This window comes from Prionailurus viverrinus, chromosome A1 (genome assembly GCF_022837055.1).
Source record: "Prionailurus viverrinus isolate Anna chromosome A1, UM_Priviv_1.0, whole genome shotgun sequence".
Classification (NCBI taxonomy): domain Eukaryota; kingdom Metazoa; phylum Chordata; class Mammalia; order Carnivora; family Felidae; genus Prionailurus; species Prionailurus viverrinus.
This window is the reverse complement of record NC_062561.1, coordinates 117,876,466-117,900,490: the sequence shown is the minus strand read 5'-3', so window position 1 is coordinate 117,900,490 and position 24,025 is coordinate 117,876,466. Positions and strand designations below refer to the sequence as shown.

The 24,025-nt window shown below is 45.0% G+C and overlaps 2 protein-coding genes across 17 annotated transcripts in view; both read right to left on the bottom strand.

Moving 5' to 3' along the window:
- The window catches only part of LOC125166778 (protocadherin gamma-C4), a 170,476-nt gene that overhangs the window by 77,832 nt on the left and 68,619 nt on the right, over positions 1-24,025 (bottom strand). The window contains exons 1-2 of one of the 16 annotated variants that reach the window (XM_047860921.1): positions 20,173-23,223; positions 16,091-17,388 (exon numbers count right to left, since the gene is read on the bottom strand). The exons of 10 other annotated variants lie outside the window; for them this stretch is intronic. In XM_047860921.1, the coding sequence (XP_047716877.1) occupies positions 17,101-17,388; positions 20,173-22,581 (2,697 nt within the window). In that variant the 5' untranslated portion in view covers positions 22,582-23,223 and the 3' untranslated portion in view covers positions 16,091-17,100. Of the gene's footprint in view, positions 1-417; positions 3,916-5,239; positions 8,103-9,542; positions 12,652-16,090; positions 17,389-18,128; positions 18,301-20,172; positions 23,224-24,025 lie in introns of those variants that run through there. 5 more of the 16 variants (XM_047860927.1, XM_047860914.1, XM_047860900.1 and 2 more) reach the window with 5 other exon arrangements.
- LOC125167086 (protocadherin gamma-A9-like) lies at positions 14,697-16,098 on the bottom strand. The gene has a single exon (XM_047860943.1). It carries the CDS (start codon positions 15,585-15,587, stop codon positions 14,961-14,963), a length of 627 nt encoding a protein of 208 aa, XP_047716899.1. The 5' UTR covers positions 15,588-16,098; the 3' UTR covers positions 14,697-14,960.

The following is a 24,025-nucleotide window of genomic DNA, read 5'->3' as shown; positions in this document are numbered from 1 at the left end:
TTTATTTATTTCTAAAATTTTTTTAATGTTTATTCATTTTTGAGAGACAGAGACAGAGCACAAGCAGGTGCAGGGCATAGAGACAGGGAAACACAGAATCAGAAGCAGGCTCTAGGCTTTGAGCTGTCAGCACAGAGCCCAAGGCAGGGCTTTATTCCAACTCACAAACTGTGAGATCATGACCTGAGCTGAAGTCAGATGCTTAACTGACTGAGCCACCCAGGCACCCCTATTAATTTATTTTTAAGTAAGCTCTACACCCAAAGTGGGGTTTGAAATCACAACTCTGAGATCAAGAGTCACATGCTCTACCAACTGAGCCAGCCAGGCACCCCTTAATCTAGAATCTTTAAACAACAATGCTCCATTGGAATACATTGGCATTAGAATATAAAAAGCATTATTTTAAATACTTACCTGTTTTAAAGTTTTCTTATCTGCTTCAACACTAGGAGTTAAAATGCTAGTCATTAGTCCCGAAGGGCTATCTTTGTTGAGAATATCTTGTGTGGCTGGAAAATGATCAACAGATGTGAGAAAATTAAATTCCGGATTAGTTTGATCCCCAGGCACACAAAAATTATAGGCATAGGGTAATGTTCCTTCACTGTAGTTGGCGGTAATCTCGGGTCCAGACTTGGAACACCGAACAGACCCAAAGCAGCTCTCTGGGGCGTGGCTGGAAGAGCTTCGCAGGCGCAGGGCCACCGCCAGAATCACCGCAAGGAGGAAGAGCACCGAGATCAAGGCCAAAGCCACCACCAAGTAAAACTGCAGCTCGGCCTGGGGGTCAGAGGGCTCCGGACGGTCGCTGACATCCGGCAGTACTTCTTGGAGGCTGTCGGCGAAAACCAGGTACAGCGTGGCGGTGGCAGAGAGGGGCGGCTGTCCCCCGTCCCGCACGGCGACCAGCAGGCGCTGGCGGGCCGCGTCCCTGTCGCCCAAAGCACGCGCAGTGCGCACCTCGCCCGTGCGCAGCCCCAGGCTGAAGAGTCCGGGCTCGCTGGCCTGCAGCACGTGGTACGACAGCCACGCATTGTGTCCCGAGTCGGCGTCCACCGCCACCACCTTGGTGACCAGGTAGCCGGGCTGCGCGGCGCGCGGCACCGTGTCGAAGAGCGCCGAGCCGTCGGGCCCCAGCGCCGGGTACAGCACCCTAGGCGCGTTGTCGTTGCGGTCGCCCACCAACACGCGCAGGCTCGCGTTGGCGCTGAGCGCGGGCGAGCCCTGGTCGCGGGCCTGCACCGTCAGCTCGAAGGCGCGCAGCTGCTCGTGGTCGAAGGCGCGCTGCGCGAACACCACGCCGCTCTGCGCGCTCACGGACACGTAGGACGCCAGCGCCCGTGGCTCCAGGTCGCTGGCCACGATGGAGTAGGAGACGTGGCCGTTGGGCCCTAGGTCGGGGTCGGAGGCGCTGACTTGGGCGATGGAGGCTCCTGGAGGGTTATTCTCAGCCACATGGACCACATAGGAGGCCTGGTGGAAAATCGGTGTGTTGTCATTGACATCGGTGATGTGCAAGGTGATGGTAGTGCTGGAGGAGAGGGGCGGAATGCCCCTGTCAGTGGCTGTGATGGTGACGTTGTATTCCGGAGTCTGTTCTCGGTCTAGGGGTCCATCTGTTACCAGCTTGTAGTAATTATTAGATGAAGAATGAATCTTAAATGGAATATCTCTACTTAAGTTACAAATGACTTCTCCGTTTTCTCCAGAATCCTGGTCCTGTGTTTTGAAGAGAGCAACAACCATTCCTGGATGGGAATCCTCCAAAATTTGATCAGAGAGAGAAGTAATGATTATTTCAGGGATGTTGTCGTTTTCATCTAGAACTTCTATGATTACTTTACACTGGGTAGAGAGGGATCCTCGGTCCTTCGCTTCTACATCCATGGTATATCTTTCTACTTCTTCGAAATCCAAGGGTTGCTGAGTTATAATGTTTCCTGTGGCAGAATCCAGAGAGAACACATGCTGGGCTTTATTAGCCATACCAAGGAATGAGTAGGTGATCTCCGCGTTGAAGCCTTCGTCTTGGTCAGTGGCACTCACCTGCACCACTGAGGTGCCTGGGGGTACACCTTCACGAAGACTGACCCTATACATATCTTGGCTGAACACCGGGGGGTTATCATTGGCATCCACCACCAGGATTCGGATCTGAGCTGTGCTGCTTCGTGGTGGATTTCCATTGTCAAATGCTGTCAGCACCAGATGATGAGAGCTTTGTGTTTCCCGGTCCAGGGTCTTCTTCAGTACTAATTCTGGATATTTGCCACCATCGGGATTGTCTTTCACCACCAAGGAGAAGTACTCGTTAGGGCTTAGCTGGTATTTGCTCAGTGAATTCGTACTAATATCAGGATCTTTTGCAGACTCAAGAATTGTTCCCATCCCTGGAGTGACAGATTCACTGATTTCTAAGTTTATTTCATCTTTATGGAACTGAGGGGCATGGTCATTAATATCCTCAACAACCACAATGATATGAAAGATATTTAAAGGATTTTCCACCACGGCTTCCAACTGCAACTCACATCTTCTTCTCTCTTTGCATATCTGCTCCCGGTCTATTCGGTCCTTCACTAGTAAGTCCCCGCTCTCTGCGTCTACGTTGAAAAGCAGCTTCTCCGTGCTGACTCGCAGCTTCCTAGCTGACACGTCCAGGACACTGAGCCCGAGATCCTTGGCGAGGTTCCCCACCACCGAGCCCTTGGCCAGTTCCTCGGGAATCGAGTAGCGGATCGGCTCGCAGAGCGCGGGGTAGAACAAAGGTAGCAGGAAGGGAAACAGTACCTGCCGCCTGCCGGCCGGGCGCCTCTGAACGCAGCTCCCTCCCATTGCGCGCTCTAGTTCTCGCTGGGTCCCAGTCTTTCTAGCTAGAAAAAGTGCCCGCTATCGCACTGGTAGCATTAGGCCCAGAACATACAGAGCCTCCAGTCTTGGGGCTGGGAATCTGTGTGTGCTGGGGAGAGTCTGCGCGGCCAGAAGCCCCTGTATGTATGGGGTTCCTTCACTCTGTGTTGTTGACTGCGCAGGAACACCCAGGCTAGAGGCTGAAGAATCCCGGGCGACAGCACTTGCCCTGTACTGGCCGACAGCGGCGCCCAGAGGCTTTGTGTGGAACCGCAATCTAGTTTTTCTCTTTCAGGAAATCTTGTTAAAATGTAAGATGATAACAGCTAATATCCTAAATCTTATTTTTCAATGTTTTCATTCTCATCATGAAACGTGTTTCATATGGTAAAAATTATAATATGTTGTATATGTTAAAAATTTACATAGACTTTGAATAAGTAAAGTACTTCTTTCAAAATTCAAAAAAGCACAAAAGAATATAGAGTGTAAAGTAGCTCTTCCATCCCATGGCCCATTGCTATTCAGTTCTTGCATCCAGAGGTAATCACTGTTGTTCCTTTTAAAAGTAATTATCCACAAAGGTAAGTACTGAAAATAAGCAAAAATCTTTTTGTCTTCAATCGTAACCTACATTTAGCTAGAAAGCATTAGTCCATCTCCCATATTTAGAAATTAGAAGGCTGTCATTCCCATAGTCATTACATTCATCTAGGGTGTTCTGTGCTGTTTTCAAATAATAATATGATTTGGTCACAATAATTACCACGCCGAAAGAGTAGTTTTTTAAAAACCCTGTATTTTTCAGAACAGAATTATTTAGATATAGATGCGTAATAATTTTGACTCCCAAAGATAGATTTAAAATGACTTTCAATGATTTAAGTTAATAACTATGACCCTAAAGGATGTGCTCTCTTTCCATAGACCTATTGTTGAACAAATGTTGGATGACAATGAGAAAAATCATAGTCTCATAAATATTTTGAGACACATTAGGATATTCTTGGACTGTATGCTACCATATTGGTTTGGAAGAATACTAGTAATAAGTTAAAAGTAAGATATCAAACCAAATACATCGCCATCTTCACTAAAGTAAATGGCCACATCAGTAACTCTACTTATTGTTTAGAATACTTCTGTGTACTTCTCTGCTTATATTCAGATCTCCCACAGAAATGACATTTCTTTCTTGACCTAGTTTATTTTGATTCTTAACGTCAGAATTTTCATAAATCCAGGTGGATCTTCTTTCTTCTATGTTACAAAGCCACTGAAATACCCTTGGAACTCATCTTTTGCTTCTGTTCTTAGGCACATGTACAAATGTTTTTTCTTATTTGGAGAATTTAACAAAAAATGCTGGCAGCATAACCCAAAATTTGCTTACTTTAACCTTCTATACGTTCTTTAGCATCCCTAGTGAGCAAGGAAAGTCAAATTAAAATGCAGTCTTCCACATAACAGTATGAAATTAGAATCACAAGCAAAAAGGATGCTACACTGTTACAGGGTGCCTAGGTAGCTCAGTCCGTTAAGCATCTGACTTTTGATTTTGGCTCAGATCATGATCTTTCAGTTCGTGGGCCTGAGCCCCATGTGTTCTGTGTTGGGCTCTGCACTGACAGCATGGAGCCTGCTTGGGATTCTCTCTCCCTCTCTCTCTGCCCCTCCAATGCATGTGCTTTCTCTCAAAATAAATAAACTTTAAAAAAAGGATGCTAATGTATTGTTACCAATTATGATTACACTTGGAAAATTTTAAGCACACATTGTTAACAATTGTTAGTAGAATACTAATGAAAAACTTAAATCCTTCTAGGAAATATATTCAACTGTAATTGTCACCGTAAGGTATATTTTGAAAAATAAAACCACAAAGGTGTATTGCTTTTCTCGTTGGGAAAAACAACACTGAGGAACCTGTTCACTGTTTCCAGTGAAGTTAATGGATTTTTCTCTGATATTCACCTATTTTACCAGACCTGCCTTCAAAACAAGAGCTAAGGTTGCCTAAGAGGCTAAGATTTTAGCATGTGCCCAAGAGAAGTGTACATAAATTGACAGACACTTATGGAGGTACTCTCAGGAACTGTCAGTACTGTACTCAACAAAACTATAAAGTAGAATGCTCTCAAAATCGTAACAGCCTTGTGACCATAGGCCTTCATTGGAATTACGTGAATATTTACCAGAAAATAAAAACATATCAGTCTTAATAACCATCAAATTCTACTCTTCAATGTTTTAGCAAGAAACAAATATCACTGAAATGGAGGGAACAGTGAAAAAAATAAAGACCAAAATTTTCTATCATTATGCCAAACCTAAAAGTAAAACCAATTATAATTCTTAAAAGAAAAAGAGTAAAACCAGAACTCACTGGAACCAAAGGGTTATCTTCTACAGGTAACTTCAAATCATCTAACAAAGACAAAGGATCCTTTTTCTCAAAGCTCTCATGGCTAATGAGCATGTCGGCATAGTTGGGCTCGGGGAAGATCGTGTGACTCTTCCGTGAGTCTGCTGTGAGGGAGACCTCATGGGAATACGTCTGCAGGAAAGCCCGCACCCCTTCCACGCCCACAAAGGGGGAGGTGGGCACACCCACTAGCCCACCTCCTGAAGCTTGGAGCTGGTGCGATGTGTGCCAGCGCCTCAACCTGAGAGCCAGTAGCACGATGACAAAAGCGAGGAAGATGCAGGAAACTATGGCTACCGCCACGACCAGATATAGCGTTAGACCTGAAGATTCGGAGTCACGTGGAACTTCCAGACTGCCCAGGTCAGCCAGGACATCTGGGATGCTGTCAGCAATGGCCACAGTGAGTGTGACGGTGGCTGAGAGAGGGGGCTGGCCATGGTCCTGCACCGCCACCACCAGGCTCTGCTTGAGCGCATCTCTGTCCAGCAGGGCCCGTGCTGTGCGCACCTCGCCTGTGTGCAGCCCCACTGCGAAGAGCCCTGGTTCGCTGGCCTTGAGCAGGCGGTAGGACAGTCGGGCATTCTGACCTGAGTCTTTGTCCACTGCTACCACCTTAGTGACCAAATAGCCGGACTCTGAAGAGCGGGGTGCCAGCTCCATTCCAGTGGAAGTGTCAGTGGGTAGGGTGGGGTACAGGATCTCTGGTGCATTGTCATTCTGGTCCAGCACAAATATGCTCACAGAAACATTGCTGCTGAGAGGTGGGTCCCCACTGTCAGTGGCAATCACCTGAATCTGTAGATCATGAATTTGCTCATAGTCGAAAGTTCGCAACGCATACAGGACTCCTGTGTCAGAGTTTATGGAGACGTAGGAGGATAGAGGTGCTTCCTGGAAAGTGTCTTCAGCTAGGGAGTAAATAACCTGAGCATTCTCTTTGCTGTCTGGGTCTAGTGCAGTCACAGACAAGATGGAGGCACCTCTGGGGTTGTTCTCCGGGATATAGGTGAAGTAGGAGATGTGGGAAAAAGTGGGTGGGTTGTCATTAATATCTGCCACTTGCACAGTGAAGTGAGTTTCTGTTAATAGGGGTGGATTTCCTCCATCTGTGGCTGTCACTGTGATATTGTAAGAGGATACCTGTTCCCTGTCAAGGGTTCTGTGTGTCACCAGTCTATAATAACCGTCAATGGATTTCTCTAACTTAAATGGTAGATTGCCTGATATGGAACAGGTGACCTGTCCATTCTGTCCAGAGTCTGGATCATGCACATTTAAAAGGGCTATAATAGTTCCCAGAGGTGAGTCTTCCATCAGGGGACTAAACAGAGATGTGATGGTCACCTCTGGATTGTTGTCATTTACATCTTCTACTGTAATCAATACTTTTGCCATTGCAAGATATGCTCCTCCATCTTCTGCTTGTATTTCTAATTCATAGAAATCTGTTTCTTCGTAGTCTAGATTTTCTGATAATTTTATTTCCCCAGTATTTTTGTTTAGTTGGAATTTCAACAATTTGTCAGGAACAAATTTTCGGAATGAATATGTGACTTCTCCATTGGCTCCTTCATCCCTGTCTGTGGCAGTGACTGTAAGCAGCTGTGTGCCCACAGGCAAGTTCTCCAGAACACTCACTCGGTATTCTGGCAAGGTAAAGACCGGTGCATTGTCATTTGTATCAAAGACAATCACACTGATGAGAACTGTACCAGATAGGAGAGGGTCACCCCCATCGGAGGCAGTGAGGACCAGGTGGTGTAGTGCCTCTTCCTCACGATCCAGGGCGTGCTTCAGTACCAGCTCCGGGTATTTGACACCACTGGCATGACTCTGAACTGCTAATGAGAAGTACTTATTGGAGCTGAGCTGGTAGCTCTGGAGGGAGTTCACACCCACGTCTGGATCAACAGCTTCCAGGAGAGGAAAACGCATTCCTGGAGCGACATTTTCATTAATTTTTACCTCTACATTTTCTGCTTGGAATTTTGGGGCATTATCGTTGACATCAGTTATTTCTATTTCTATCCCAAAAAGTTCCACCCTATCTTCCACAAGAATGTTAAAATTCACCAGACACCGTGCACTCTGACCACAGAGCTCCTCCCGGTCTATTCTGCCTGCGGTGACCAAACTGCCACTTCTCGGGTTCAGAGCGAAAAGCTGCGTCCTACCTCTGGAGATGATGCGGACTCCAGGCTCAGCCAGCTCCCAGGGCTCCAGCCCCAGGTCCTTGGAGATGTTGCCGACGAAAGAGCCTTTCTCTAACTCCTCAGGAACGGAGTAGCGGATCTGCCGGGCTTCAGCCTCCCATGACAAACCGAAGAAAAGACAGAACAAAACCAGCGCTTTGCGGTTGGAGTGGTTCCTTTTAGCAGCCATTGTTGTCTAGTCAAGGAATTCTCGCCAAGTAATCACTGGGCACGTTGTGTGTTTTAATGATTCCTTTTTCTTTGTCTGGCTGCTGGGAGCCTCTGTAGCCTACGCACCTCAAATTCTGGAGTGAGTTTCACTACAACCCTGGAGCAGGTTTGTAGGAACTGAGGAGCTTTGCGTAGTCGGAGTCCTGAGAATCCGGATTGAGCGCTGGCTGCGTTTCTCTGGGAGAACAGCGGCGCTCAGAGTCCTGAGAAGTTACTGCACCCACTATGTGTGCAATGGAAAACACGGTACTCTTTGTTGGATCTTTCATTTTACTTTACAATACTTCTTTGGCTTCTCAACTGATATCCCTTAAGTCAACTACTACTTGTAGATTGCTTATTGGGTAGGATAAATGGAAAATACTATAAAATATCAAATGAAAATAACTGGTTAAATATACATATTTGTAACACTTTCTGAGTAGAAACATACTCATTTCTAGCTATATTCACTTATAATTTTTATTTTAGCTTTAACTAATTGGCCAATTAATTAAATTTGTTGATGATTAATATTGTGTAAAAATTTTTCAAAATATTCTTTTCTAAAATAGTTTTATTGAGCCTCCATGAACTGTTTTGAAAACAATGGTTTTTTTTTATTGTAGGCATATATAATTAGAAGTTAATTTGACCTATTTAAATTAATGAAGTAACCACAAACTAAAAGGAGTATAACATGTCTGTGTGGTAATGGGAAGAAAAATATAAGAATTTCAAGCTACAATTTTTAAAAACAAAATAATGATGTAGGGGTTTTTTTTTTAAGTAAGTATTTACTCAAATGATCTGTTTTCATCAGAGCACTGATGCCCATAAAAACAATCTCTTCTGGCACTTTGTATGGAAGCCCAAAGTGAAGTGGTTCAGACATCTTCAATTCTACCTGCCCATCAACCCAGCAGAAGTTCTCTCCCCAAAGGTGAGGAGTTTAGAGGTTCACATCTTTTATACAGAGAACAGGTTGTTCAGGACCATTTATGTCACTATGCCTCCAAAGTGTGGAACTTTTCAAAGATTTTATATTTTGTCTTCAAGGACTTTATATCAGACAATTAGAGACAGAGACTGAGTGCAAAAGGCAGTAACAGTTCATTTGCTTTCTTGGAAATTCATTCTTTTTCAATGTAGAGGAAAAAAGATTAGGAAAGAGTACAATTTGAGCTCCAAGAAAAGATAAATAAACATAAGAAGAAAGCCAGAAGAACCAAATGCTGAAGAGAAAAAATCCTCTAGGGTAGTTATTATTAAGTTCTGGGGAGCATAGAAACCTTGGCAATGGAAAACAAGTTTGACTCATCTCCCAAGGAAAATACGTATTTCTATAACTTTGCATAGAATTTCAGAAACTTTTCTATTTGTTCACCATCTCCCCTCAAATGCTTAGTTATTTTAATTACTAGAATAAATGAAGATACCTAAATATAGCCAGGATATTATTTACAATAAATGTTTCTTTGAAACAAGCACCTGCTTGAATATTTAATGAGTGGCTTAATATTATTATACTCAAAATATATAAGTAGAATATGGAAAATTCATCTTAAATCTTAACAAACTTGAGTAATTACTTATTAATTTATTCAGTAAGAAGCCACCGCCTGTTTTGCTAATCTGAGCTTGACTAGATATCGCCAATTTAGTGACATTATTGCTGAATTATAGAGCACTTACAAACCAAGTAACTCTTGAAAAATATAATCTGCAAAAAGTAAATACTGAGACAAGGTGATTAGTTATGGATTTTCCAAATATGACTCATATTAAAAAATACAATAGTATGCCTCAAATAAGAGAAAACAATAGAATGTTTCAGAAGACACAAAAATGTAACTCACCGGTGTGAGCATCTCAGGATGTGCAGTCAAATCATGCCCACCCTGAAGTGGAATTAAGGCCCCAGACGAATCACCGCAAACTATGTCTTGAGTGGAATGCAATAGCTCATTACATTTTAGGAAGTTAAACTCTGCCTTTCCGGTTTGGGCAACGCACAAATTGTAGGAATAAGGCAAAGTCCCCTCACTGTAGTTAGGAGGAACCACAGGTCCAGACTTGACACAAAGACCAGGCTGAAAGCAGCCCCAGGCAGCGGGGCTGGGGGAGCGGCGCAGGCGCAGGGCCACCGCCAGAATCACCGCAAGGAGGAAGAGCACCGAGATCAAGGCCAAAGCCACCACCAAGTAAAACTGCAGCTCGGCCTGGGGGTCAGAGGGCTCCGGACGGTCGCTGACATCCGGCAGTACTTCTTGGAGGCTGTCGGCGAAAACCAGGTACAGCGTGGCGGTGGCAGAGAGGGGCGGCTGTCCCCCGTCCCGCACGGCGACCAGCAGGCGCTGGCGGGCCGCGTCCCTGTCGCCCAAAGCACGCGCAGTGCGCACCTCGCCCGTGCGCAGCCCCAGGCTGAAGAGTCCGGGCTCGCTGGCCTGCAGCACGTGGTACGACAGCCACGCATTGTGTCCCGAGTCGGCGTCCACCGCCACCACCTTGGTGACCAGGTAGCCGGGCTGCGCGGCGCGCGGCACCGTGTCGAAGAGCGCCGAGCCGTCGGGCCCCAGCGCCGGGTACAGCACCCTAGGCGCGTTGTCGTTGCGGTCGCCCACCAACACGCGCAGGCTCGCGTTGGCGCTGAGCGCGGGCGAACCCTGGTCGCGGGCCTGCACCGTCAGCTCGAAGGCGCGCAGCTGCTCGTGGTCGAAGGCGCGCTGCGCGAACACCACGCCGCTCTGCGCGCTCACGGACACGTAGGACGCCAGCGCCCGTGGCTCCAGGTCGCTGGCCACGATGGAGTAGGAGACGTGGCCGTTGGGCCCTAGGTCGGGGTCGGAGGCGCTGACTTGGGCGATGGAGGCTCCTGGAGGGTTATTCTCAGCCACGTGGACCACATAGGAGGCCTGGTGGAAAATCGGTGTGTTGTCATTGACATCGGTGATGTGCAAAGTGATGGTAGTGCTGGAGGAGAGGGGCGGAATGCCCCTGTCAGTGGCTGTGATGGTGACGTTGTATTCCGGAGTCTGCTCTCGGTCTAGCGGTCCATCTGTCACCAGCTTGTAGTAATTATTAGAAGAGGAGTAAATCTTGAAAGGAATATCCTTTTCTATGTTACATGTGACTTCTCCATTTCCCCCGAAATCCTTGTCCCGTGTTTTGAAGAGAACAACAACCATTCCTGGAAGAGAATCCTCCAAAATTTCATCAGAGAGAGAGGTGATGATTATTTCCGGCCTGTTGTCGTTTTCATCTAGGATTTCAATGATTACTTTACATTGGGTAGAGAGTCCACCTCCATCCCTTGCTTCCACTTCCATGGTATATCTTTCTATATCCTCAAAATCCAATGACTGGTTATTCTTAATCATACCTGTTTTCTCATTCAGCAAGAACATGTACCTTGTACTCTGAGCAGTGCTCCTGAAGTAGTAGTTCACTTCTGCATTGACCCCCTCATCCTTATCAGTGGCTGTCACCTGCAACACGGAGGATCCAGGGGGCAGATTTTCACTAACACTGATTCTGTATTCATCTTTGCTGAACACCGGAAAGTTATCATTAGCATCCCTGACAGAGATTTCTATTCGAGTGGTGGCACTTCTTGGTGGGTTCCCCCCATCCAAGGCAGTCAATATCAAGTGATGAGAATGCTGCTCTTCCCTGTCTAGGAGTTTTTCCAAAGTTAACTCTGGATATTTACCACCATCGGAATTAACTCTAACCATTAATGAGAAATAAGGGTTAGGATTTATCTGATAATCTTTAACTGAGTTCATGTTTATATCGGGGTCAGTGGCAGGGTCAAGGGATATTCGTGCACCTTCTGATACAGATTCAAAAATTTCTAAAAGTATTTCCTTTTTATCGAATTGAGGGGCATGGTCATTAATATCCTCAACAACCACAATGATATGAAAGATATTTAAAGGATTTTCCACCACGGCTTCCAACTGCAACTCACATCTTCTTCTCTCTTTGCATATCTGCTCCCGGTCTATTCGGTCCTTCACTAGTAAGTCCCCGCTCTCTGCGTCTACGTTGAAAAGCAGCTTCTCCGTGCTGACTCGCAGCTTCCTAGCTGACACGTCCAGGACACTGAGCCCGAGATCCTTGGCGAGGTTCCCCACCACCGAGCCCTTGGCCAGTTCCTCGGGAATCGAGTAGCGGATCGGCTCGCAGAGCGCGGGGTAGAACAAAGGTAGCAGGAAGGGAAACAGTACCTGCCGCCTGCCGGCCGGGCGCCTCTGAACGCAGCTCCCTCCCATTGCGCGCTCTAGTTCTCGCTGGGTCCCAGTCTTTCCGGAAAGTCAAAGAAACTGCAATCCACGGCGTCACTGGAAGAGCATTCCACCCGTGACAAGCGTACCTGGGAATCCGTAAATGTTGGGCAAAGTCTGCGCCTCCAGGAGACCCAGTTGTATGAGCAGATTTTCTTCTGTGTTGGTGACTGCCCAGGAAATCCCAGGCTGGAGACAGAAATCCCAGGCGACTGCGCTTGCCCTGTACTGGCCGACAGCGGCGCCCAGAGGCCCCGTGTGGAACCGCAGGCATTTTCCTCTTGAATCCAATTGTTCTCTACAATCTCTATAATATATATATTCCTCTTCGAAATTCCTATACATATTTATATATATGCCCTGTACTCTGTGAAGTGCTCCTGAGGTAGTTGTTTACTTCTGCATTGACCCCCTCGTCCTCCTGAGTGGCTGTCAACTGCAACACGGAGGACTGGGGGCCAATTACATACAAATAGAAACATACGATATTTATTTCTCTATATATAGAATATGTATATATTGCTTCTTGAAAATGAACTTATATAATAGCCCCTAATTTTAGTATTATATTATTACAGACTATATGCTTAGTGTTTTAAAGAAATTTATTATAGAAAAATTTCAAACTTCTACAAAGTAGGGAGTATTATTATTGAATCTTCATATACTCATCACCCAATGACAATAACGATCAACACAAGGCCATCTTCATTTAATATAATTGGTACACCCTAATTATTTTGAAGCAAATCCAAGATACTTTAACTCTTCTTTTAAGATGAAACATTAAGATTAATAAGGATTTTATATTTAAGCCTATTTTGTTATATAAAATGTTACCAATACAAAAGTCTATCTAGTTTAAGAAAACTAGAATTCAACATTTTCCACACTGCCCATTCACCCAGTGAGCTTTGTGTTCTGTTGTAAAGGCAAGTGATATTAATGGTAGAGAATAGTAGTTACTGACCTACAAGCCTTCATCACTATGTTATGTTTTTTCCCAAGTTAACACGTACTTAATATTTGTAAATACTAAGTACCAATGGTTACTCGCGAGGACAGAAACTTCAAGTGACAGTTTTCTTATTTCATAGTTAAAAATATGATCCTGAAGCATGCTTTAATTTTTTCCTACTAAATTAGGAGTAAGGAGTATTTGAAATCAGTATAACATCTGTATGTCATAATGGCTGTCCAGATGTTACCCCTATTAGCCAGCACTTTTCAAATAGAATTTTTGAGTCAACTTCATAGTTTATTTTTAAAGTCTCCTAGAAAGTCATTTATTACTCGGAATGCCACTATGTTTAAAATAAAATTAAATAGGGGCATCTGGGTCGCTCAGTCAGTCATGTTTGATTTCAGCTCAGGTCATGATCTTGCGGTTTAAGAGTTTGAGCCCCACATCAGGTTCTCTGCTCTCTGTGCGGAGCCTGCTTGGGTTCTTCTGTCCCCTCTCTGCCCCTCCCCCACTCATTGCCCCCCTCCTCAAAAAATAAACTTGAAAAAATATTATTCCTTTCCTATATCTAAAAGCTAGTAAAATATTCTTAGAACTTCTTCCAGCAGTTCCTGAGAATATTTTCCTAAGTTGTCTTCCTTATCCAGGTTTATTTCTAGCCTCAAGGTTGGAGAATTGAGCCATAAATAACAGACAGTTGAATAATGTTTATTTCCCTTGTTTTGTCCTCAACAGTGTTCATTCTCAGAAACCCCTCTAAGTGAATTTTGATTCTTCCTCAGAAGTGATCTTTAAATTCAAACAACCTCTACAAACATGTGATCTGGAAAACATAACCTCAAAGGGGGGTTATCCTATAATAGAAACAGAAAAGCAGAAGCAGAAAAATCTGGGCTCTCAGTTTCTTCAAGAAGAATGCATGTGTTTTCTCATTAATTTACCTTCACATAGTGTCAGCTGTATTTATGTTTCAGAGGTATGTAAGAAGTTCAAAGATAAGTAGGAAGTTCACTATGTGGCCACTGAAGATAGCAACAATAATAAATTTCAGGAATGGAAAACCACCTCTAAGAATTAGTAGTGAACTGATAATCAACCAAGGAACCCCACCCCAATAGCCCATATCAATGGCTCAATAATGAGAGAAGCCCCATGAAAAAGATATCCATTGACCCTAGGTTAATTTAGGTTAATTATGAGAAACTTCTATCAGTGATCTAACCAGTAAATGCCTCCTATAGATGTTAGAACAAAACAAGGCCCAGTAAAACTTGGATGGTGAGAAATATGTTAAAGAGAATGTATCATACCTTAAGTGGAAACCTTAAAGAGAAAACCAAATCATAAGAGAAAATAAAGGAAAAAGTTGAACTCACTGGAGCCAATGAAGTATTTTCTTTAAAATTTTTTTTTCAACGTTTATTTATTTTTGGGACAGAGAGAGAGAGAGCATGAATGGGGGAGGGGCAGAGAGAGAGGGAGACACAGAATCGGAAACAGGCTCCAGGCTCTGAGCCATCAGCCCAGAGCCCGACGCGGGGCTCAAACTCACGGACCGCGAGATCGTGACCTGGCTGAAGTCGGACGCTTTACCGACTGCGCCACCCAGGCGCCCCTGAAGTATTTTCTTTAAAAACAAATTTTTTTTAATGTTTATTTCTGAGAAGAGAGAGAGAGCGCACAAGTGGAGGAGGGGCAGAGGGAGAGGGAGACACATCTGAGCAGGCTGCAGGCTCTGAGCTGTCAGCACAGAGCCCGACACAGGGCTCAAACTTGTGAACTGTGGGATCATGACCTGAGCGGAAGTTTCATGCTTAAGTAACTGAGCCACCCAGGCGCCCCCAAATAGGTATTTTCTATAGGAAACCTGGAATCATCTGAAGCACACAAATGGTCATTTTTCCTAGAGCCCTCCTGGCTGATCAGCATATTGTCATACTTGGGCTGGGGAAAGATCATGTGACTCTCTCAGGAGCCTGCCCTGTGTGAGCCTTCCTGGAATAGGTCTGCAGGAAAGCCCACACCTATCCACGCCCACAAAGAAGTAGGCACAGCCAATCCAAGCCCTGCAGCCTGCAGCAGATTTGAGATGTGCCAATGCCACAACCTGAGCACACAATGACAAAGGTGAGGAAGATACAGGACACTGCAGCCACTGTCACCACCAAGTATAATGTGAGGTCTGAGATCTCTGGGTAGGTGAGGACCTCCAGACTGTTGAGGTCAGCCAGGCCACCTGGGATGCTGTGGGCCAAGGCTTCAGTGAGGGTGAAAGTGGCCGAGAGAGGGGGCTGGCCTTGGTCCTGGACCACCATCACCAGGCTCTGCTTGAGCCAGTCTCTGTGCAGCAGGACCCATGCAGTGCACACCTTTCCTGTGTGGAGTCCTACCATGAAGAGCCCTGGCTCACTGGCCTTGAACAGGTGGTAGGCCTGGTGTTCTGACACAAGTCTCTGTCTATAGCCACCTTGGTCACCAGGTAGCCAGGTTCTGTGGAGCAGGGTACCAGTTCCATGATGGTGGAACATGTCAGCGGGGAGAGTAGGGTCCAGGATTTCTGGTGCATTGTCCTTCTGGTCCAGCACAAACAAGTTCAGTGACATGTTGTTGGTGAGTAGGGGGTTCCCACTGTCACTTGCCTTCACTTGCATTTGAGATCACAAAACTGCTCATGTTGAAGGGATGCAGTGTGTATATGAGCCAGTGTGTCGGAACTGGTGGAGACATAGGACGACCCTTGGATAGTGTCCTCAGCCAAGGAGTGAATAACCTGGGCATTCTTGTCACTGTTGGAATCATGGCCTGTCACTGAGAAGATGAAGGTTCTTCTATGGCTGTTCTTAAGGAGATAGACTGTGTAGAAGTTTTCAGGGAAGGAAGGTGTACTGTCATTGACAATGATCACATGCAGGATGATGTAAATTTCTGTCTGTTGTGGTCACTGTGATGTTATATTCAGAAGTTTCTTCTCTGTCAAGAATTCATACTTTCAACAATCTACAATAATCTATTGACTTTTCTAATTGGAAAGGTAAATAATGGAGTGCCTGGGTGGCTCATCCAGTTGAGTGTCTGACTCATGATTTCAGCTTTATGATACCAGGGTCATGGGATCAAGCCTTGTGCTGGTGTCTGTACTGAGCATGGAGCCTGCTTGGGATTCTCTCTCTCCCTCTGCCCCTCCGCCACTCACAGTTTTGTGCTCTCTCAGAGGAAGGAGGAGGAGGAGGAGGAGGAGGAAGAGTAAAGAAAAAGAAAAAAAAAGAAAAGGTAAATTATGAGGAGTGTAACAGACAACTTGACCATTCTTCCCGGAGTCTCGGTCATGCACATTCAAAAAGGCAATTACTGTTCCAGGAAGAGTATTTTCTAAGACTGGACTAAACAGAGATGTAATGATCACTTCTGGCCTGTTGTCATTTACATCTTCCACTGAAGATGCACATTCCAATGCACATTCCCTGCTGCTGATATTTCACCGGTATTTTCATTAAGATGGAATAGCAGAGATTGCTTTTCACTAATTTTCCAAAATCTATAGGCCACTTCTCCATTGGCTCCCTCATCTGGGTCGCTAGCGCTCACAGTAAGCAGCAGGGTGCCCGGGGCCACGTTCTCTGGGACTGTCACTCGGTAAATCGGTTGAGTAAAAACCGGGGCATTGTCGTTTGTATCCAACACCGTCACGTGGATGTGCACTGTGCTGGAGCGACGCGGGTCACCGCCATCAGAGGCGATGAGGAGCAGATGGTGAGCAGCCTCTTCCTCTCGGTCCAGGGCCTGCTCCAGCACCAGCTCTGGGTGTAGAGTTCCGTCATCTCCAGTCTGCACTTCCAGAGAGAAGTAGTGATTGGGGCTGAGCTGGTAGCTCTGTAAGGAATTCATGCCCACATCCGGGTCAACAGCCTCTGGGAGTGGGTAAAGTGTTCCAGGTGCAGCGATTTCATTAACTTTTACTTCCAGATTTTCGACCTGGAATTTTGGATTATTATCATTGATATCAGTGATTTCTATTTTTATCCCCAAAAGTTTTCTTCTGCCCTCAACCAGGATATTGATATTTACTAGCCACTGTGTGCTCTGAGCGCAGAGTTCCTCCTAGTCTATCCTGCCTGCAGTGACCAAGACAAGCCACTTTGCAGGTTCAGAGCGAAAAACTGAGTCCTACTTCTGGAGACGATGCAGACTCCATGGTCCACCAGCCCCAGATCCTTGGAGATATTTCCCCAGGATATAGCCTTCTTCTGTCTCTTCAGGTGCCGAGTAGTGGATCTGGCTGGCCCTGGTCTCCCATAGCCTCCACGGGCACAGCAGAATCAGTCCTTTGCAGTGCGGGCAATTCAGTGGAGTGGCTGTTGTTGCTTCACTATGGATATTGTTTTTCAGAATGCTTTCTGTGCAAACTGACTCCTTAGGTTCTTTAACCTCCTGCAAATTATGATGATCTTTTTCCTAAGGAGAAACCAGAGTGCCCCAAGAAGGTGAGTTTTGTGGCAGCTTTTGCTGAGGTTTGTGGGCTCTGTGGGACTCTGTGTAGTTGCAGATCTGAACAGCTGGATGGAGAGCTGATTGAACTTTTCTTAAAGTTGGTGAACAGTGGCACTCGGAGTCCTAACCTGTCACTACATGCACTGAGATAAGTAATGCTTGATTATAGATAACCGAGAAAGACAATACTCTTCTAACTATGTAGACTTGTCTCACTGTTTCTTGCATTCTCATTCCAAAAGCAATTACCATTTTGGAATGTTAGTTGAAAATGAAGTGGAATGGAACTTCTATTAAATGTATTGTTAAACTGCCATTTTTTCTTAACATCAAATTAACTTATTCTTGGTAGAATTTTGCTTTCTTTCTAGATATGTAAATTATTCTAACTTCAGTTTTATAATGTTTCAAAAATTTTCTGTATGTCATTATTTTCTACAGTAACCACAATGTGCAATCCTCTTTGGAAATAGACTTCTTCTTCTTAGTTTTATATATACATGGATTATTCACTTTGAAGTTATTTTATAAGATTAATTTATTCAGATAATGAATTTGCTGGAGTAAGTTTTCCTTAAAATTTCATTCACAAAAATAATTTTAATAAGGCAACAGTAATAGCTTCTCTCACCTAATACTGCTAAATTTTGAAAGGATTGGTTTTTTAAAGTTACATATTTGTGAATGTTAAACTTTTATCCTGGTTTAAATTTTTTGTACTCTTCTATGTGAATACATAATGCATACACAGGTTATGGCATTTGGAATATTCAAATAAACATATATTGAAAAGCAAGTTTCCACTTCAATACTTCCATAAAGAAAATATGCAGTTCAAAGTAGTCTTAAACTTCTTATTGTAAAGGTCACTTAAATCTGTAATAATTAGAGACAAAGAACACAAGATGTAGAACCAATTATTACCACTAAAAAGCAAAAAGTGCCATTATGAGAAATTCTTACAGGGGCACCTGGGTGGCTCAGTCAGCTGAGCATTCAACTCTTGATTTCATTCAAGTCATGATATTACAATTCATGGGATTGAGCCCCAAGTTGGGCTCTGCACTGACATCAGGTAGCCTGCTTGGGATTCTCTCTCTTTCCCTTTCTCTCTGCCCTTCTCCACCTCAATAAATAAATAAACTTAAAAAAAAAAAAAGAAATTCTTTCAGGGGCACATGACTGGTTCATCAGTTGAGCATGTGACTTTTTTTTTAAGTTTCCTGATTTATTTTGAAAGAGAGCACAAGCAGGGAGGGGCGGAGAGAGAAGGAGAGAGAATCATAAGCAGGCTCTACACTGTTGCACAGAACCTGACACGGGGCTTGACCCCACGAACCTTGAGATCATGATCTGAGCTGAAATACAGAGTCAGACGCTTAACTGACTGAGCCACCCAGGCACCCCAAGCATGGGACTCTTGATCTCAGCCTCGTGAGTTCAAGCCCCATGTTGACCTAGAGCTTACATTAAAAAAAAAACAAAAAACTCTTTCAGCAATTTGTAAAGAAATCATTTACTGAAGCAGTTACTAGGGGAGACCAAGAAAAAGACTGATAGTTAAGAAATGGCAACTTTGCACATAAAATTAGTAATTTTTGCCATAAGAGTGGAAAATTTGGGATTCTCTTTCCTCTAATCACTAATGTTTAGAGCTCCAAATAATAAGACAAATCCAGTGACTCACCCCCTCCTCCTGGCCTCAAGTGATAGAGGCAACAGCATTTCCTTTTCTTTTGTCAAGTGTCTTTTTCTTAAATTAACTATAAGCGTAGAAGAGGATTTTGCAATCAAGAAAACTTAGAGGAACACAGATAATGAACTGGACCTTCTAATGAGTTTACTGAGTCTTTCTCTACGCCCTCCACCCACACTATTTTCCTTACAGTTTTAGGGCATTCACAGAGTCATGACTAGGTAGATACAAAGAACCAGACATGAGGAATAAACATAAAAAAGATGGAAACTGTACTAGTGAAATCAGCAAAGGAGATAGCTAGTAGTAGTTTTTTTTTGCTTTAAAAGATGAGTTAAATGAATGCCTATTTTAAATTTAATGTTTACTTACATGTAACAAAATTTCAAATATTTTAAGGGTCCCTGGATGGCTCAGTTGGTTAAGCATCCAACTTCAGCTCAGGCTAGATTCCTGAGTTCGAGCCCCACATCAGGTTCTGTCTGTGCTGACAGCTCAGACCCTAGATACTCCTTCCAATTCTGTCTCCCTCTCTCTCTGCCCCTCCCCCACTCACACTCTGTCTCTCTCTCAAAAAATGAATAAACATTAAAAAAAATTTTAAAGGGGCACCTGGGTGGCTCAGTCCTTGAGCATCTGACTTCATCTCAGGTCATGATCTCACGGTTGATGATTTTGAGCCCTGCGTCAGCTCTGTGCTGACAGCTCAGAGCCTGGAGCCTGCTTTGGATTCTATGCCTCCCTCTCTCTCTGCTCCCCCCCCCCGCTTGTGCTCTGTCTCTCTGTCTCATGAATAAATATAACCCTTAAAATTTTTTAAAAAATTTTTAATTCAAATATTTTAAATAAATGAACTTGGTGCAATAACTCTATTATATATCACATAACTACTCCCAAATCACCACTCTCTTTAAAAAATGTTAGTACAGCTCTCTGATGCGCTGTAATACCCTTAAGACAACTCGCTAACCTTAGAACCATAATATATTTTCATAGAAGTATGAAAAAGTGGATAGATGATGAAAAGGAGTAGACACTTAAACAAAACTCACCGCCATTTGAGTTTCAGGATGGGAAGTCGACTCACTGGAATTACAAAGCGGAAATAAGGCCCCAGATGAATCACTGCAAAGTAGTATATCTTGTCCTGAACTCAACTGCTCATTACATTTTAGAAAATTAAACTCTGTCTTTCCAGTCTGGGCAACGCACAAATTGTAGGAATAAGGCAAAGTCCCCTCACTGTAGTTAGGAGGAACCACAGGTCCAGACTTGACACAAAGACCAGGCTGAAAGCAGCCCCAGGCAGCGGGGCTGGGGGAGCGGCGCAGGCGCAGGGCCACCGCCAGAATCACCGCAAGGAGGAAGAGCACTGAGATCAAGGCCAAAGCCACCACCAGGTAAAACTGCAGCTCGGCCTGGGGGTCAGAGGGCTCCGGGCGGTCGCTGACATCCGGCAGTACTTCTTGGAGGCTGTCGGCGAAAACCAGGTGCAGCGTGGCGGTGGCAGAGAGGGGCGGCTGTCCCCCGTCCCGCACGGCGACCAGCAGGCGCTGGCGGGCCGCGTCCCTGTCGCCCAAAGCACGCGCAGTGCGCACCTCGCCCGTGCGCAGCCCCAGGCTGAAGAGTCCGGGCTCGCTGGCCTGCAGCACGTGGTACGACAGCCACGCATTGTGTCCCGAGTCGGCGTCCACCGCCACCACCTTGGTGACCAGGTAGCCGGGCTGCGCGGCGCGCGGCACCGTGTCGAAGAGCGCCGAGCCGTCGGGCCCCAGCGCCGGGTACAGCACCCTAGGCGCGTTGTCGTTGCGGTCGCCCACCAACACGCGCAGGCTCGCGTTGGCGCTGAGCGCGGGCGAGCCCTGGTCGCGGGCCTGCACCGTCAGCTCGAAGGCGCGCAGCTGCTCGTGGTCGAAGGCGCGCTGCGCGAACACCACGCCGCTCTGCGCGCTCACGGACACGTAGGACGCCAGCGCCCGTGGCTCCAGGTCGCTGGCCACGATGGAGTAGGACACGCGCCCGTTGGGTCCCAGGTCGGGGTCGGAGGCGCTGACTTGGGCGATGGAGGCTCCTGGAGGGTTGTTCTCCATCACGTGAACCATGTAGGAGGCCTGGAGGAAAACCGGAGCGTTGTCGTTGATATCAGTGATGATCAAAGTGACACTTTTGCTAGCTGAGAGGGGCGGCTTTCCCCTGTCGGTGGCTGTGATGGTGACATTGTACTCTGGGGTCTGTTCTCGGTCCAGAGTCCCATCTATTACCAATTTATATGAATTTTTTGATGAAGAGATTATCTGAAAAGGAACTTCACCCTCTAATCGACAATTAACCTCCCCATTCTCCCCGGAATCTTGATCGTATATTTTGATCAAAGCAATTAGCGTTCCTGGCGCTGCGTTTTCCAGAATCATTTCGACTAGAGAATGGAATGTAATTTCTGGGCTGTTGTCATTTTCATCTTGAATATTAATTTCAACTGTACATTGTGCAGCCAGTCCTCCACCATCCCTCGCTTCCACCACTATAGAATATTCCTTGATTTCTTCGAAATCCAACATTCTTAGAGTTGTAATTTCCCCGCTCTTTGAATTCAGACTGAAGACTTGCCCAGTCCTGTAGAAAGAATAAGTGATTTCCGAGTTGATGCCTTCATCTTGGTCAGTGGCTGATACTTGCAGCACTGTGGTGCCTGGGGGCACGTTTTCTGGAAGGCTTACTCTGTACATGTCCTGGTTGAATACAGGGGGGTTATCATTGGCATCAGTGACCTGGATACGGAGCTCAGTGGTGCCGCTTAGTGGGGGATCTCCGCCATCCATGGCAGTCAGAACTAAACGATGGTAACTCTGTTGTTCCCGGTCTAAACGTTTCTCCAACGCCAATTCTGGGTATTTACTACCATCTTGTTTCTCTTTATTTATCAATGAGAAACTAGGGCTAAGAGACAGTTTATAAATCCGCAGAGAGTTTAAGCCAATATCGGCATCTTCCGCTGCTTCTAATATAAACCGTGTGCCTGGCACCGTAGACTCACTTATTTGCAGCTCAAAAGAAGTTTGCGTGAATTTTGGTGTGTGGTCATTAATATCTTCGATGTCCACACTCACGTGATAAAAGTTCAACGGATTTTCAGCAACAGCCTCAAATTCCAGAGCACAGGCTGGCTTCTTCCCACAAATCTGCTCCCGGTCTAGCCTGCCGCTCACAAGTAGCTCCCCGCTCTTGGCGCTCACAGTGAAGTAAGGTTTTTCCGAACTGATGCGCAGTTGTCGACTAGGTAACTCATGGACGCTGAGTCCCAAATCCTTGGCGAGGTTCCCCACCACCGAGCCCTCGGGCATTTCTTCGGGAATCCGATAGCGGATCTGCTCTGAGAGCGCCGGGCAGAACAAAGACAGCAGGAAGGGAAAGAGCACTGGCCGCCTCTCAGCCCAGCCCCTTTCCCCAGCGCCGCTCCCCATCCCTTTTGCTCCCCTCAGGTTGCTCACCGGCCTGGAGACGCCGGATTACAAATAATCTCTGTGCTGCAGATGTCCGGAGCTCCGAACAGGCTATATTTCCAGCGTGAGGGTCGGGGTTCCCTCTTTTCCAGAGGAGGAAGTTGTGTAAAGGCTCGAGCTAGAGAGCCTGACACAGGGAAAGTGCGCTGCGGCTGCGCGAGAAGATGGCCAGTGCCCAAGCTCTGCACTTTGGCCAACAGCGGCGCCCACAGTCCGCACTGGGAAACTGCAGCCCCTGCTGCTTCAGTTTAACCAGCTACAATAATCACAACCCAGCGCCTAACTGAACAAGCCACGTTTTAATGTTAATATATTTAATATCTTAAATTATAAAGCCTTCTTTAATATATATATTCTCTTGTTTCCAAATTATTAGAAATGTGATGAGTTTTTATATTAACCGACATATCTGGTCCATCCATTTCACCCTACTACAAACATACATTGAACTCTTGCCTTGTACTTAGTAGTGCCCTTGTCAGTGATGATATAACAATGCAACAATGAATAAGACACGGGTCTTGACCTTAGAAATTTTATCATATACTGTATTCACAAATTCATTTCTGTTTATTAGGTATGATATGTGAAACAATCTTAATCTTCTTTCATGATTCCTAAATGTTTCCCCCAACATCTCTACATTATAAATGTTATTTAATATCATATGTATTAGAGAATACCAATAGTGTTGAAAACTATTCTGTAAAGCTTTGCAGTTTCATACCAATCCTCAAGCATCTCCTTCTGATAATATCAACACTCTCTTCAAAAAATTTCTTTTTACTCGTTTGACTACCTAAGGAAGCATTCATTTTTAAAAAACCTGTCCCTATGATGTAGCCAAGGGATGATTTACTCTACCTCCTTCTTCATATCTCACAATTACTTGGCTTATGTCATACCCAACATCATACATGAATTCATTCTTAAAAGTCACTAGGGAAATGTTTATTCTTCAATATAAAGTCACAAAGGGATACTTCAGCAGACCACCTGACTTTCTGATCTATGTATCTATGTAATACTGAAGCAATGACTTTGGAATTGAGCTTCTGGTAAGTTTATTTGCATAAATTTCCTGGATAAATGTCACTTGTTCTAATTATTTTATTCCATTTGTTGAAATTTTTGAACAATCAGTGAATCTTTTGAACAAGAGTAAGGATTTTATTTTCTATCAGGGCAAGTTTCAAAACACTTAAAAATTGCAAAATCTCAATAATACAGTTGTTCCCTCAAATGACTGTGCACCCAAACACTACAGAAAATACGAAGTTAACTCCCACGCACAGGATGTGCAAAATAGGAGGGAACACTACACAATCCTTCAGACGTGCCCTTTTTATAACTAACAAATGATTTATTGTGTTTTCCACTCTCATGTGATGACAAATCAATGGTA

Bases quoted from the DNA above. Each gene is read 5' to 3' on its own strand.
- LOC125167086 (XM_047860943.1), bottom strand. From the start codon at position 15,587: ATGCAAGTGAAGGCAAGTGACAGTGGGAACCCCCTACTCACCAACAAC.